Genomic DNA, 17,610 nt, shown 5'->3' with positions numbered 1-17,610 from the left:
TAAATGCCATTTCATTCAAAATTTAATATGAAACTCGAGTGAAAATTTATGTACCTTATTCAAAGATTTGTAGATCCAATTGCTAGGGTGTTAAAAGTCTGCGGATGGGTAAATTTGCAACACCTTTCAGACCCTATGTTCCAGGATTCTTCTCTCCCTTTTCATAGCTTCTCCCTCCAAGACTGGATCTAAATGTTTTATTAGGACTATCTCTTTTTCAGAGGGTTGACGGTGTAGTTTGAGCAGGCTTAACTTGCATTCATGGAGCTGTGTGCATGGCTGAGTTGCATCTATATGTGAAGGTGACACTATGATGTATGATTATTCTTGAGTACTGGAAAAGTATTTGATCTTGCCTAATCTCCTCTCTGAGACATTGATGTATTACAGCAGTGGTAACCAGAGAACAGGGAAAAAGTGAACGGCCCATACAGAGATAGGCCCTTTCCTTTGGCTTCACCAACATGTGCTAATTGAACAACTAGACTGTAGGACGTAAACACATAAGTAAACCCCCTTATTCTTCCACCCCCTCCCAGTTACCACTGACTATCATTTGCATCATTAATCTCAGTCCACAGGATCAGGGTGTAGTGAAAAGAATGTCAACCAACCCCCTGTCTAGAACTGGGAAATCAATAGCTATTTCTACCATAGTCGAAACACATTAATATATTTGCTAATTTCACATGTGGAATATAAGGTAATTTTCCATGAATCTACTGCCATCAGAGCAAGCTCTGAGGCCTGTGCTCATGTTCACAAAGCTGGGAAAACTGGGTGGTCAATGAGATGAAGCAGTACATAACTCTGTCCTTCCAACACCTGCAACTGGGTTCCAGGTATGAACCTCCATCAACTACCTTTGTTTTTGGCAGGAACTTCTAGTCCCAGAAAACAGGATGACTTTCCTAAATGCTCAAAGAAAGGCTTAGGTAAAAGGACTTCAGAAATAATTCCTCTTAGGCTCTTTTTACATGCCAATGTCCAAAGTTTTTATGAAGAGATCAATGAGCAAACTAGATGTAGATTAGCATTCTATATCTAGTTTTACTATGATTTTTCCTTGTTAGCGGTAATAAAAAGCAGTATTTTAATTGATCAGGTCATATCATTTTTAGAAGACCCTGAAATGTTTTATGAATTTTAAAACACTTGTGTATTTTTTATTCTTGAGGAATAATGACTTTTAATGAAGATGGTGCATTTATTGTTAATTCTGTATTTTCTTCCCGGATGGACTTCTCAGAGCCCCGAACACTTCAGTGTGGACTGAGACTCTCAAGAGAGAGCCTGTAGATCTTAGGCTGGAACCCTAAAAAAAACAGAACCCTTTTTCCATGAAGTATGTCTTTGGATCAGGTTTTAGTGAAACACACGTTAGGAAGTTAGCATGACTAACAGAAGTGTACAATGCAGGCTAGTGTGTGAATGTGTTGACTGTTCTTTGCTATCCAATTCTACATGTACAATACACACACATTTCAATGGTATATTAACTCTGTACTGGCAATGACTTATTAGGCATTCTGTATGTATTAAAAAGACTTTCTTTTTAAAAATTACTAAAAAAAAAAGACACAATCCACATACACTAATACCAATTAAATTATAAAGTTACTTTGTATTTCTTATCCTCATATATAAACATTTTAATAAGTGTTCAATCACAATACATATATTTTTTACTTTCACATTTGTTTAGCATTATTTTAAAATGTTTTTTCATATTTTCCCAAGGAACAGTCTATCAATAACATAGTTATATTACAACCCTCTCCCTCAAAACCAACACAACTTACAATTAGTTTCTTTATGACCTGGTCTCTTTCTGTAAGCATGGCTTTTAATTCTGCAATCATCTGTATATCTTCTGGTTTTGATTCTCTCATTAGATACTTTTCTTCCATTTCTTCTAGTCTAAAAACAAAACATTTAGTTCATTGATATGACCTGGACATACTCTCTTGTAATGCCTACATTTTCCAAATTAGTTCAGTTGACCACACAAAAATTTTAAAGTTTTTCATTAAAACTTGTAAGCATAATGACATGATTGCCTCAAGAGGTAGTGTTATTAAAGGCTTTCCATGGGTAGATGATGTTATTAAAGGCTTTGCAGGTTACATTTGGAAAAATTCACTCATTTTAAATCATTTAAGCATATATGTGAATGAGGTGAGGTATGCTCTGTAGAAGAAATAATATGCTGAATAATACTGACCTAGCAATTCAGATTTGATGCTGGGAATGTAGACTTACTATTTATTAGAACTTACCACCTATACAATATTATGTGATAACATAAGGCTTGGTAACATATATAAAAAGGACAGAAGATACAGAGGAAAGGGGAACAAAGGACACACACATAGGACATCATTTTTTCCTGGCATATAGGAAATGCAGTTTACAAATTATATTATCAGCTAATATATATAAAATGAAAAAAGTTCATCAGATAAAGAGAAGAATTATATTTCCTTCTAGGCCTGTTCTGCCCTGAATGAAATGAGAAGGTGGTAGGACTAAACGCCGCTGAAGACTCTAGAAGCCATTTTTTATGAGCAGAGGTGCTACGGACCCTGCAGAATCTAAGAGTATAGGACAGGGCAGACTAAAGAGGATGCAAATGGAAACTGCTACCTTTCAATTCTAGAAAATTAAAATAATTAGAACAATTTAAAAAAACTTTTCAAAATACAAACAAAATTAAGCTCAATAAAAATTACAGTTAATGAAGATTCACAGAAAAACTGATTAACGCTACAAATAATTGAGTAATCTACAAATATTGAGTAACTTCTAAATGATCTATCTTCTAGGAATCAGTGATCCACTCCATTCCAGAGGGACACCAGACCTGTGCATTTTAGTACTTTTAGTAAACTCACTAACTCAGCTCAAGCCAAAGACTGAGAGATAACATTCTTGGCTCCCTACCACCCACAGGACTACTGTTCTAACCTGGGAGGATCGGAGGCTCGAGAGCAAGGAAGTGTGGATTTAGGGATCAGTGTGAGGCTAGGTTCCTTATCTTCACTTTTGTTCTCCTGTGACAATTCACTGCGCTCACATAAAGTGACTTGCATTTTATCATGATGTGGTATCACATGGACAAAGGTTTATATATATTTTATGGCCAGCGGTTTTGAGAAGCTTGAGAAACAGTTTAATACTGGAGTAGCCACAAGGTGTCACTGGAGTACTTTCTTTATCAGTAAAAGCGAGGTAAGAGATTTTTGAATAAGATTACTTGGTAGTAAATGTAGCTAAAAAACACAATTTAAAAAAGCCTTATTTAAAATAATTACATCTAATTATTTTAAATAATGAGAAGTTAAACTGAGTCCAAAACAGTCAGTTACAATCCCTGAACTAAGTTCCAGTGTCCATTTTTGTTTAACATTCTTTACCTATAAAATTATCAGTTAATCTCCACAAAATATCTTTACAGCACCAAAAACTCTCTTAAAAGATACCTGGGTATTAAAGGGGAAAAAATAATTGATTAAATTGAAGAAACATAATCCATATAAACACAAATAGGAAAGCATTAAAGGAGAGAACAGGTAATATGATATAGATTTAACTTATAAACACATTTGCAGAATTATTAGTCTTTTGAAATCCTGATGGGAAGAACACTTAGTGCTCTTCCAATATCCATTCAAACCAACACCAGTCAACAGTTTTTTTTTTTTTTTTTGGTCTTTTCTAGGGCCGCTCCCACCACATCTGGAGGTTCCCAGGCTAGGGGTCCAATCCGAGCTGTAGCCGCCAGCCTACGCCAGAGCAACACAGGATCCAAGCTGAACCTGCGACCTACATTGCAGCTCATGGCAATGCCGGATCCTTAACCCGCTGAGCAAGGCCAGGGATCGAACCCGAAACCTCATGGTTCCTAGTCCGATTCGTTAACCACTACGCCATGACAGGAACTCCAACAGTTCCTTTTCTTCAGTTGCCCCACGCAGCTCTCTAAGCAGCTGCTTCCCAAAGACTAGGTGTGAATGACTAGTGATGATACAGGGGATGATTTTTAGTTTGTTCTCCTTTAATCTTTCAGATCATGAGGAAGAAAGTCTGTTTGGTTCTGTGTACCTTGACTGGCCCTCATAACATACATTCCGATCACACTGTTTCCAAACATTCAGGCAGACCTTGAGCATCAGTGCTAGCCAGGATCTAATAACACTGGTATTTTCACAGAAGCTACATTTATGTAATTATAGCTTAGCTTTTATTTAGAACAGTGGTGATGATGGTTCTACTGCAGAGATAAAAATTTAATAGGAAAAGTTAAAATGAGTCTATTAAAAATATTGAGAAAATAATATCATGGTTAAGTCAGAAAAGACCAAATTCCCAAAGGCTGTATAGGAAGGATTAATGCCCAGGAAGCACTGCCTTGAGGGACCCACGCAAGTACACATACAGCCTTTAACTCAAGATACAGATTCCCAATAGAAGTAATACAAAGAGAGAACAGACAGAAGTAGAAGATATAAAATTACTAATTAGGGTCACTGTTGGATTCTCCCCAGGTACTCAGGCCCTGCTTTTATTTTTTGGCTCCGAGAATATATAGGTCAATGTCTATGGCTTACGAACAACACAAATCAAAAATATGAATGCCTAAAAGCTGTATGAAAAGTTTCCAAGTTGGCAGTTCTTCCATGCTTTTAAAACAAATAATTGATAAAAAAAATCACTTAAGTTTGAGATTTAAGAGCCAAAAACAGTATTATTGGGCACATACATATTTTAAAATATTAATTGTAGAAGATGAAAGGATTCTAATATTGTCCTTTTTCCTGCAGACACAAGGAAAGGACATACAGTAATTCAGGCAGTTTAACGCCAAATTTCTCTTTTCAGATAAATTATTAGGCACTAGTGGCAGTAGGACAACTACATCCTCACCTCAAAAAGCTTATGAAAATAACCTGTATGGCAATTTAAAAATCAAACCACAACAACATAAAACCATGAGGGCATTACAGATTAAAAACACTCAACTCTTAAAGAGCAAGTAATTCTGGTGTGGTGGAGAGCTTCTTTTTAATTAGGGATTACTGACCTACTTAAAGTCCAAGTGCAAAAACTCAATGTTTCCCCCACGAAGAAATTATCTCTTGGTTTCAGCACACTATAGTGAAACCTAAACAATCAGATTTCTTTCTCTGAACCAAACCACCTTTTTTGTATGATAAAGATCTGCCATGACTCCAAGTTCTGTATATATTTATATTGAGCTTAAACAAAGTTCTTTAATATAGACCATTCTCTCATTTGTTTCTGAAGCAAAAACTATGCCATTTTTTGGATAGTGTTTTTACTAAGGTACTATACCACTCAAGAAAATAAAACAATTTTTATAGAGTATCCGAAAATCTAAGTAGACTCTAACACCTAGCATCAGAAGAGGATTCTAGTAATCATAAGAGATATGGAACTCTTATTACCATTTCTACAATGGCTAGAGGGTATAGTTCCTCCTTTAAGTTTCTTGTCTCCATTTCATTTCCCTGGAGTCCAGCAGGGTCTGGGGCAGGAGGAACAGAAGCAAGCAGTTTCCAGATGCTCCAGAGGCTCCTTGGCTCCAGGTTTCTGTCTGACAGGCTAACCCGTTTCTACAGTCCCTCCACTACATCCACTTCCAAAAATCCACAGTACTTTTCTGATTTTGAAGCTTTAAAGTCAGCATGCAGTTGATTAGGAACTTTAATAGGCTACCCGTAGTCCTTTGAAATGGGCTGAGAACAGTTCAAAAGTTGTTCTCCCCAGTTCCTTAAATTGGAATGGACCTTCCCTGCTCTCGAAGGCTGTCTAAATCCAAACAATTCAGCAGATTCCAGCTGGCTGTGTTTGAGGATGAGGGCCAGAAATATCCAATTGTCTAAAACTGTGCTTTCCAGTATGGAAGCCACTAGCCCATATGTGAGTATTTACATTTAAATTACTTAAAATTAAATGAAGTGAAAAATTCAGTTCCTTGGTTGCCTGAGCCACTGTTTAACTGCTTAAAAGCCTTTGTGGCTAGTAGTTACTGGACTGGACAGAGCATATATAAGACATTTTTGTTATTACAGAAAAATATATTGGACATTTCTGGTCTAAATAGATTTGTATATGTGTTTATTTTTAACTAAACAAGTAGATACCTAAAGCTCGAGGCTAATTACAAGATGACAGCAGGTGAAGAAAGAAAAATGATTGGTTAGCATAGACCTAGTTGAAATAGAAAACAAATGGTAGATCTAGAAAAGCATATAAATTTTTTGACTTATAAGTAATATTCTTTGATTTATTAAAAATGGATATAAAAATTATTTACTATCTATTGAAAATGTACAATGTGTAAAACTACAAAAAACAGAATAAAAATAAGGATATAATCTTACTCTTTGTAAATTAACATTCCTAAAGAGACAGGACACATGGACAGACAGAGGTGTTATTCTTTCTGTGAGCATGTTTTCTCAGATTATGAAGCAGGGTGGGGTGTCAGGATTTCAGCCTCTGCCTGACAGATAACACTGAGGCCAGGAGAGGGGAAAGTCCAGGCTCTGGGGTTTACTGGAGCTCATTCCTGCAAAAGGCCTGAGGTTATTAGCTCTTATACATGGCAGGTATCTGAGCTCTTACTGTGGCTCAAAAGGATTTAAAAATTACCTCCAATAATAGCAAACACCAAAAATCACTGACTGGGGAAATAGTCATGAGTCTCCAGACCGTTTCAAGGGTAACTTTATGAAGTGGTAAATGTCAGAGGCTGTCCTCAAAAATTTTATTTGTGAAAAAGTCATTGAGTGCCTACGGATGTGAAAATTCTGTATGTGACCATTAGAAAGAGCACCTCACCTCTGAGGCCACTGAAGTAAATGCCAGGGACAGGGGGTCTGTTTTCTGTTTCAGCCTGAGTGAATGTGGGCCTATGTGTTACATATGCAACAACATTTACTATGAGGCTTAGTGGTTAAATGGATGGAATGTGAGATGAGTTTTAGACTGGAAGAAGGCAAGAGACATAGGTGGCTATTCTAGACTGTAGAGGACAGGGCAGGGGACGCAAGGAAACCGAGGGGGTCAATGTGGCTGACACAAAGGTAGCAGACAGGGAATATGGGTGGCTGTGGGGTGAGGCAGGATGAGGCACACTGGAGCTAGAGTCTAAGGTCAACTTTAAGACTGAGGGTAATGGGATCAGTCATTGTTTTGACTTTACTGAAGTATGTGGAAAGATTTATATTTTTTATGAAGCCTTTTTAACTGACTGGAAGAAGAGAGTCCAAGAGTGGATAAACCATTTGTAGGATCTTAAGAGTAGATTATTTCTGAAATAACAAGTTGGACCTTAGTTTAAGGCCACAGAGATGGAGGGAATGCTAGCTGCATTGGCTATGGAAGTTGATAAGTAAGTATGTAGGAAAGAGTGGGGCTAGTAAATACTTTTTAAAAACATTAAGCAATAATCAGAATTTTGGGTTTTAACAATACTGGGGCTACTATGTATAAACAGTAAGTTTCATTTGTGATGTTTTACCTTTGTTGATTTTTAAAATAAAAAATCAAATGCTTGTTGTAGGAATTCAAACAATGTCTGAGTATATAAAATAAAAAGGAAGTTTTTGCTATTCCCCATCTCCAGTACCTCTTAATTCAGTCCTCAGAGGGAATCACTACCACTAAAATTTGTATTTAAGATCTCTTGATATTTTTTTATAAAATATGTTATTATTATTGTACGTATACAATCACAGTATTCCCACTGGTCACACTATGCTCTTTTTACTTGACATTATATAATGGCTATCTTTTTTTTTGGCCATGCTTGTGGCATGTGGAAGTTCCCAGGTCAGGGATAAAACCCATGCCACAGCAGCAACCCAAGCCACTGCAGTAACAACGTGGGATCCTTAACCCCCCATGCCACAGGATAACTATAATGGCTCTCTTTTGAGGTTTCACCATGGCATGATAATGCATGATCCTGAAAGACAGTCTTTGGACAAATACTGTCTTAGCAGAATCAGAGCAGTAGCAGCTGATATAACAATCATTCAACTGCCTTCTTCTAATTAAAGAATATATCATATAGCAATAACCATCTATAATTATAGCAACTAAATTTTCTAGGTATCATTTAACTCAAGACTAGCTAATCTGAGATTAGACACAATGCTCCTCAGTTTATTCTCCACATATGAATTTTCTTTAATATAACATGACTTACGACACTTGTAAAGCTGCATTTATTTCCTTGAGTAGCTCGTTAGTCTTATTAAAATCTGCCCGCATGATATTTTTCTCTCTGAGGTGGTCTGCTGTCATGACATCCAGCTCTTTTTCAAGTCTCTTGTTTAAATCTTGTTCATGCAACCTGTTTAATTTATTTTTAGTTAAGAAAATGTTATTCTGAAGTCAAGCGTTCAAAACTTTCTATAGTCTACCAGATTGGAAATGGTTTTAGGTATAATATACAGAAAATTTATGGAAACAGCCTAAAGTAAGGTACTTACTTTGCTCTAATATTCTAACTTGTTATAGTTGTCTCCTTTAATGCTTTTTTAAAATAACATTTTATTTTTGTCTTTTTGCTATTTCTTGGGCCACTCCCGTGGCATATGGAGTTTCCCAGGCTAGGGGTCGAATCGGAGCTGTAGCTGCCAGCCTACACCAGAGCCACAGCAACGTGGGATCCGAGCTGCGTCTGCAACCTACACCACAGCTCACGGCAACTCCGGATCCTTAACCCACTGAGCAAGGCCAGGGATTGAACCCGCAACCTCACAGTTCCTAGTCGGATTCGTTAACCACTGCGCCATGACGGAAACTCCTTAAATAACATTTTTAAAAGATTTTAGTTATTCATATACAATTTCCAAAGTTAGTGAATATATGTACATCATTCAAAATATAAAGATTTCTTTTACATTTCAATTATAACATAGTCAACAAATAAAAAGTGGCCTTCAGTATCTTACTAGAACGGAATCTAGTCATAAAATAGGCATGTATTGCTAAAAACCACTGTAACAGTCTTTCAGATAACACTGCAAATTCCTGCTGTGGTAATTAATGGCATACCTCATCTGTTGGTTGGATTCACTTCGTATTCTGAGAATTTCTTTTCCCTTAAATTCCAATTCTTTGGTTAGGGCACTTATATTTTCATGAAGGTGCTGTACCTCCTTATCCAAGTCTGAGATGTGATGCTCTCTGTGCCTTACTTCGTCTTGTAGATCTGTGATTCTACACATGTGCTCCTTACTCTGAAAAATACAAATAGTTCTTAAAAGTTTTCTACATTTTTACTTTCTGTGTTTCAGGGAAAGAAAAATGACATAATGGAATGCTGAATGCAATAAATCTGATATGGCTTCAAAAGCAAACAAACTGCTGAAATAAGGAAAGCTAAAGGCCCCTTCTACTTTCATATGTATAAGAAGTGCTTATATGGATGCAGCTTCAATAATTTCAGGGCCACAGGGAACCCAAGAGACCATATAAGCAAATCTCCCTCTTTTACTGATGAAGAAACCAAGCAGATGATCTGTCCAAGGATGATTTATAATCAATGCAGAGCCAAGATTAGAACACAGGCCTCTTACATATTCAATAAATTATATGGTCTTACAGTAAAATGCTCGTGCCACTGTCCTTTAAAAAGCACGCATCTATTGGAGGCCATCACAATACACATACATCCCATGGCTTAGAAAGAAGGCTGTCTGCTTCATACTGGCCTAGCAGTTATCCTGTTTGTAGATGAGCTGCCTTCCATTTTTCCTAGAAGTCATTGTTTTCTGCACATTCTGTGGGCCTAGACATTGCCAATTTGACTGTCAGCCTAGCTGAAGAGAACGTAACTTCCCTTCATGGTTAAAAAGTAGCTCACTTAAAACTTCTAGTAATGAAGAAAAATTTGAGCTAAATATTTACATATTTGAGGACTAACCAAGTAAGTCACAAGTAATAAACTAATAAAGAAAAGCCTTTATGGTACTATACCTAGTACATCCAGGCATACACTCAAGATCACAAACTATCAAATTAAAGGAAGTACACATGGCTAATAAGCAAAATTTAAAAAGCATGAATAGTAGAAGTGCTAGTGATATGGAAATAAAAACTTTTTTTCTTCTTGAGGACCTGCTACCTCTATAGGTGCGCTATTTAAATTAACTGAAATTAATTATAGATTAAAAATTCAGGCCCTTGGTCACACCAGACATACATGGCTAGTGACTTCTGTAGTGGATGGATAGCACAGACATATAACAGAGTTATCACGGAAAGTTGTACTGGACATTGCTGTTTTACAGTCTTCTGTTTTTACTCTGTGTTATTTATACTTCATTGTTCACTCTCAAGATGCAGGTAAAATTCAAAATATTCAATTAAAAGATCATAAACTGACCATTATGGTACAGAGTTGAATTACTTATTTCCCTTTAAAATAAAACTTAGTATAGATAGTAAATAATTACTAGTGAAAGTACTAGTTACTACAAAATAATTTTCATAAAATTATGAACATTCATACTTTTTTCCCATGTATTTAAGAAGTCAGAACAGAATGCTCTTTACCTGTCTTCTGCTGATGTCTATGCTTCTCTCTAATTCCATTTTAGCAGCTGCCAATTCTTGATGATGATTATGCCGTAACAAGTCAATCGCAGCTGCGTGTTGATGGTTTAGTTCTGAGCGTAAAGAAGCTGGAATCCAGGGGGAAAAAGAGATTCAGTGTATTTTTAAGATATTGGTATTTTAGATAAAAATTATAAAAGTTAGGAGCTCACACTATGGCTCAGTGGGTTAAGGATGTGGCATTCCTGCAGCTGTGGCTTAGATTCCATCTCTGGTCCAGGAACTTCCATATGCTGTGGATCCAGCCAAAAAAAGAAAAAAAAGAAAAAAGAAAAAAAATTATAAAAGTTAGAGTATTATTTTCTAAAATTAAGACACATACATGCCAATTAAAATATCATGGAATTGTATGCTTCTTAAAATATTAGACTTATTGTAGAATATCCTAAGTTTAGAGGTCATCTAACTTTGATGAGGATAAGAAAATTTTCAGCTGCTCAAATGGATCAAGGTATTTCTATACATGCTTTCAATGTGCAAGTAAGTGCTAATGCAGAATAAAGTTTTAAAACTCTTCCCATTCGCTATTAAAATAATCAATTTTAGGATTGAATGGCATATTAGGAGGCAACTTCCCATCCAGTTAAGACTTCTTCCACAATATTTTTTTTTATTTTTTATTTTTCTGTTTATATTTTACGTATGTATGTTTTATTTTTCTTAGCTTTTTAGGCAACACCCGAGGCATATGGAGGTTCCCAGGCTAGGGGTCCAATCAGAGCTACAGCTGCTGGTCTACGCCACAGCCACAGCAACGCCAGATCCGAGCCACGTCTGCAACCTACACCACAGCTCACGGCAATGCTGAATCCTTAACCCACTGAGCGAGGCCAGGGATCGAACCCTCAACCTCATGGTTCCTAGTCAGATTCGTTTCCACTGTGCCATGATGGGAACTCCCACAATATTCTTGAAAGATGTTAAACACCAGCTGGTTAATATTCTCCATCATCATTTTTACCTAAATTTGAGATTATTTCATACAATCCACACTTACTGAATGCCAGGTACTATAGTAAGGAAGAATAAAATATGACCTTGTTCTTATAACTGCACAGGCAAGAAGGAAAGGCATTACTGTCAAAGAATTAAGGGGGATATCAGAGATGAAGATTAGTTATAATGAAACCTGGGTGGTATAAGAACCCAAATTTCCCAGGAGAGGGAAACTGGGAATGCTATCACAAAGGAATTGTCACTAAAAGACTGAGTTAGGGTTCTCCAAGTGGAGAAACATAAATTAGGAAGAAGGATAATGTATGCAAAAGCAGAAAGAACCTATCCATCAGATAAACAATACTGCAGATACGAGTAAAATTCAAATTACAAATTTCAAAGCTAAAACATGAGACTTTAAAGAAATGCTGGGCTTTGTAGCAAGTCAATTTAGGCTCCTCCTGAGACCTTCATGTAGTGCTTAAGTTCAGTTTCTGCTAATGTTGAAGGCTGCTTCAGTGGAAAAACTTGACAGGTCATGGGGAAGGACATGAGGAATCACTGAAGGATTTAAAGTTGAGAAGTCACATGGTGAGATGTGAGTCTCCCAAATCCAACTGTGGAGTCTGGAGAAGGAACCATGGGAAGGGAGATCAGCGAGAAGGTCACAACAATAATCCAGCTAAGCAGTGATATGACTGTGAATTACACATGGCAGGAGGACTAAAGAAAAAAACAGATATAGAGAATATTTAAGAGGAAGAACTAACAGGATGTGGAAGTGAAAGAAAAGTTTAATGCATCTCCCAGATTTGTGGCTTTGGCAACTTGGTAGACAGTGATACCATAAATTCAAGTGGGAGGTATAAGGATGAAAACATATTTTGGACCCAAGGGTGATGGTGAGGTAATATTTTAAAATGTAGAGTGTGAGCAAGAATATCTAACAGTATGATAGCAGTAAATATATATATATATATATTTGGTTCTCAAGGAAAGCAGTTTGGTCTGGAAATACATATTTGGAGTTACAAGCACAATAGATGATAGTTGAAGCCAAGGATATGTATAAAAACAGAAACAATCCAATTGGAAAGAAGATGTACAAATGGCAAATGAGCACATGAAAAAATGTTCAACATCATTAACCACTAGGGAAATGCAAAGTAAAATTCACAATGAGATATCACTATACTCCTATCAGAACGGCTATAATACAAAATGGTGACAGTATCAAATGCTGGTGAGGATGTGAAGAAATTGGGTCACTCATACATTGCTGTTGAGATGTAAAATGTTATAACCACTCTGGAAAATATTTTGGCAGTTTCCTAAAAAACTAAAATTCAATTACTATATGACCCAGCTGTTCAACTACTAGGCATTTAACCCAAAATAAAAACTTAAATCTGTACAAAACTGACACTGTCTTGTGGTGCAGTGGGTTAAAGATCCAATGCTATCACTACAGTAGCTCAGGTCACTGCTGTGGTGCAGGTTCGATCCCTGGGCCAGGAACTTCCATATGCTGCAGGCATAGCCCCTATCCCCCCCCCCCCCCAAAAAAAAACCAACAAAAACTTGCACAGAACTGAAAACACCCAGATGTCCTTCAGTGAGTGAAGGACAACAAATATGGTAGATCAATACCATGGAATACTACTTAGCGATAAAATGGACAAACTGATACACACAATAATTGATAAGTCTCCATGGAATTACAGAGTGCAGAAAGCCAATCTCAAAAGGGTTTGTCCAATTCCATTATAACATTTTAAAAATGACATTATAGAAATGGAGAGGATTAATGGTTGCCAGGAGTTAAAGATGCAGAGGGAGCATCTTTCACGGAGGGAGTGAAGTACATGTGGCTGTAATCAGGCAGCAAGGATCCTCATCTTCTGTGTCTTGACAATATCAATGTCAATATCATGGCTGTGATATGCACTTTAGTTTTGAAAATATTATCAATGGGGAAACATTAAAGGATACAGAGGATCCTTATAGCCTCATATGAATCTACAATTATCTCAAAAAGTTTAAGAAATCACAAAAAGTCCTTTTCTTGACAAAGAGGTATCATGTTTCAGTGGACAAGAGTTCCAACACTTGGCCCACTTTTACCTCTCTTCAGAAAGAGGGTAGGGCTCTAACAACTTGGCCTCGACCTCCCAGCAAGAGTAGAGATGATGAACTGGGTCAACTGGCTTTCCCCTTGAGGCCCCAAATATTGACAATACTTTGTTCCCAATTCTTACTTGGAAAGAGTGTGTCACTGAAGTGTGACAACAGATGTTAAAAACATTAGGAGAATTTGGGAAAAAGCCAAAGAGAAGGAAAATGAGATGCTAGGAATAAAAAGTTACCAAATGACCAAAACCTAAAACCAAAAACCTTTAAATGCATGTTCAGTTTGTCTCTGAAACTCAACTGATCTCCTGTAAAAAGGGTGGTAATTTTAACAACTCAAAGATAAAAAAAAATCATATATATATATATATATATATATATATATATATATATACTTTTTTTTTTGTCTGTTTCTCCACATGCTGCGCATGCACAGCTTATGGAGGTTCCCAGGCTAGGGGTCTAATTGGAGCTGTAGCCACTGGTCTATGCTGCAGCCACAGCAATGCCAGATCCAAGCTGTGTCTGCGACCTACACCACAGCTCATGGCAACAACGGATGCTTAACCCTCTGAGCGAGGCCAGGGATCGAACACACAACTTCATGGTTCCTAGTCGGGTTTGTTAACCACTGCGCCACGACAGGAACTCCTAAAAATCCTATTTAATAAAAATCTGAAAAACACCCAAACAGAAATTCAGACCAAACATGACTTTTCTCTTTAAAACAAAATCCTTAATTGGGAAGCACCAATATGACAATCTAATCTCAAGACATGTGGTTCCATGCTTATCTACTCCTTTCAGTCACTGAAGAGTGGGAAGCCCCAGTGTCCTGACTCCATTTAGTCAGATGGAAGCACCACTGGGTGTTGCTTACACAGCCAGAGCACAGAGAAGGCTGAGATGCCCTCACTTTACCATTGGTTTTCTATCCATTCTACTTCACCTTACTCGCTCCTTCATCCAGTAACTTCAAATAAAATATGCACAACACTCACATATTCACTTTGCTGTTTCAAAAATTAAGAACAGAACTTTGTGATTTCTTGTTGAATTTTTTTAAATTAGGATTTGAAAATAAATATGATAGGATTATAATCTTTTAAAAATACCAAGCATAGCCTTTCCTTCATCTTCTAATTCAAACCGAAGCGTCTGAAGTTCCTGTTCCATTTCTATCCGGAAGCCCTCCATGGACTCTCTGTGTGCATCTTTTAATGACTGAAGCTCTGCAGAATGTTTCTGTTGTAAATGATTTTCAAGAGCCTAAAACAAGAGAAATATAGTCAAGTTATTATGCTAGAATATAAGAAGGAAAATGCAAACAAAATTAAAAAATACTGAAAGTCATTATTTAAGGAAAATAAGGCAATTTTTATTCATTTTCAAGAAAATTAGATATGAGATGATCATCAGAAAATAAATTAGTAGGGTCCCTTGAGTAGAATAATCAACATGAAACCAGTTTGAGTCAATATATAGTATTTGAACAGGGATGTGGACCCTTTACCTAAATCAGTGTTCGAACAAAGCTATTTTCTAAAGCTGCTAAGGGATGTAAACCATCTAAAATTAAGGAATAACTCCTCTATGTGCACAGACATAGACCTAGGAAAGAGGTGAAGGAGGCCAGATCAGAAAAGATCTTCTGATTGGGAAAAGAGAGATGAGGGCTCTTAACAATTCCAACCTTATAATTTTTGTAGCTCTTTTCTCCAGTCACTCTTTGTGCCTGCATTTGTGAAGAGAAGCAAAAGCTCTGACAGTAGGTAGCTGAAAGTGTACTAAAGCCTTTCATGTGATTAGTTTCAAAAGACTAGCCAGAGAGAACAGACTACACATGGCTAAGACAAAGAGAATGTAGTCACAGGAGAAAAAAAAAATAGACCTCAGGGTACAAATTTTGAGACTGAACTGTGTTTACTATAATCTACAACATGAAAGGTTTCTGAGCAAGACACCACATTGTAAAATAGGGCTGTATTTCTTTAATCATTAAAACATGTGTCTTTTGTAGATCTAGATGGAGAGAGAAAAATTAAAAATCTGATGAAAGGCTATTATAAGTTCACGATAGTATTAAGTGATTACAGTGGTTAAAACTATATTTAATCATTGCAAACATATGACAGTGTATTTGTCCCATGATGAACTTGGCATTATGATGGGAAACAGAAATAAACGTTGTCTGCTATTGTGTACAATTATATGAGTATATGTTTGATCACTGTAACCCCTACCAGAAGTCATAGCCTAAAAACACCTTGAAATAAAGCAATACATAATTTTTTGGAGCAAAAAATGAATTCTTTAAAATTAGAAGGCTAATAATTATTAGGTGGTTGGATTACATCTGAAAATATGTCACTTTAAAACTTACTCTTTGTTCTTTTTCCTTTTCTTCTTCCATGGTTTGAAATGCAAGGACATGTGCTTCTTTTAAAGATTTATGTCTTTGTTGATGTTGTTCCTCTAATTCTTCAAGCTCTTGGGTAAGTCGTTGCCGTTCTTGTGTAAATTGGGCTTGCAGTTGTTGCAAAGAGGTCTGAGACTGGGAAAGCTGCATCTCCAGATTCTGTTTCAGCAAGGAAATCTGTGCCACAGAACAATACACAAAGAAGAATCAACACAAGGAATAGTTTACATATTGCCTACCTAAGGAAAAAAGCATTTCAAAGATATTAATAATAGCAAAAGAACTGCTTTAACAAAGTGTCCACTTAAAATGTTTTACAATTTACCACAGGTACCTCATCTTTAGATATTACCAATTTTATTCTGTTTTTGGTAATTACCCTAAAAATAGACTGCTTTCGTGGTATTGTTTGTAGACTCTCTAAAGAACACTGCAGCCCACATTTAGAAATATAATAAATACCTATGTTGCACTGCACTAAAAATTCATAATATGAAATAAAAATGGAAGACAACTAGTGTATTTAAGTTACAGTCACTTTATGGTATTGCGCTATCAAGTATGAAAAGTTAAATTGCTTATTTTTGAGGCAGCAGAGTTGAGTGGTTAAGACTATATGGGCTGAGTGAGCGGGAAAAGGGTTATCACACGGTCCACTCAGAATAGTCCCTGCCGTGCAGTAAGTGCTCACTCAGAGCTAGCTAGGATTGAGGATTTAAAAACTACTCTTTAAAAGATTTATCATTTTTTAATTTAGAATCCTTGTGTTAAAAAAAAAAGGTATTGTTTTTAAATTTTGAATTACAGGACTTGCAAACCTTAAAGCTTTTAAAAAAATCACAAATCCCCCACATTTCTCTAACCCCAGACTTATTATAATGACAGGTGCTTTTCTTAACACTATGGAAAACTGATTTTTTTCCTACTTTTGAAAACATAAATCACCCTTCCTATGTCTGTGTGACTTCTGTGTGCTTTAAAATACTTAAAATCAAGTCCGCCTTAACAATAAAAGCACAAAATACGTACACCTGTATATATACATGTGTGTGTGTGTGTGTGTGTGTGTGAATTCATATACACATTTGATGAAACCATTTTATTTGATTTCTCACATATAGGAAACTAAACTTGAAACCAGATAACTCAATCATATTCAGTAGAAGTCTGAGGCTAAGAGGAACTTAAAGGAGTTAAGATAAAAAGTTATCAAATGTGTCCCACAAAGTAACTTAAGATGCTGTGTTTAAATACAAGTAAAACAGTTCTGTGGCCAAGAAATCCAGTAGAAAGAGGAAACTTTAAAGTGAGTGTTTTGAAAAGAGTGTCTTTTGATTGATGGAAGGCAGATATAGGCTGCCTCACATGTTCTACCAAGGAAGGTACCTGGGGGCGGGGAGCAAAAGGGTGGGGAATCATCAGAGATGCAAAATTAGAAGGAAAAATAAGAAAGAAGGATCTGGAAGACA

At 36.5% G+C, this 17,610-nt stretch overlaps 1 protein-coding gene across 1 annotated transcript in view; it reads right to left on the bottom strand.

The window, feature by feature from the left end:
- The window catches only part of FAM184A (family with sequence similarity 184 member A), a 108,135-nt gene that overhangs the window by 4,798 nt on the left and 85,727 nt on the right, over positions 1-17,610 (bottom strand). Inside the window, exons 10-15 of the mRNA XM_047759581.1 lie at positions 16,106-16,318; positions 14,838-14,991; positions 10,597-10,724; positions 9,094-9,278; positions 8,240-8,386; positions 1,803-1,920 (exon numbers count right to left, since the gene is read on the bottom strand). Of these exons, the coding sequence (XP_047615537.1) occupies positions 1,803-1,920; positions 8,240-8,386; positions 9,094-9,278; positions 10,597-10,724; positions 14,838-14,991; positions 16,106-16,318 (945 nt within the window). The remainder of the gene's footprint in view (positions 1-1,802; positions 1,921-8,239; positions 8,387-9,093; positions 9,279-10,596; positions 10,725-14,837; positions 14,992-16,105; positions 16,319-17,610) is intronic.

The sequence above is a fragment of the Phacochoerus africanus genome, chromosome 2, assembly GCF_016906955.1.
Source record: "Phacochoerus africanus isolate WHEZ1 chromosome 2, ROS_Pafr_v1, whole genome shotgun sequence".
NCBI classification, from domain to species: domain Eukaryota; kingdom Metazoa; phylum Chordata; class Mammalia; order Artiodactyla; family Suidae; genus Phacochoerus; species Phacochoerus africanus.
This window is presented reverse-complemented; position numbering and strand designations above follow the sequence as displayed.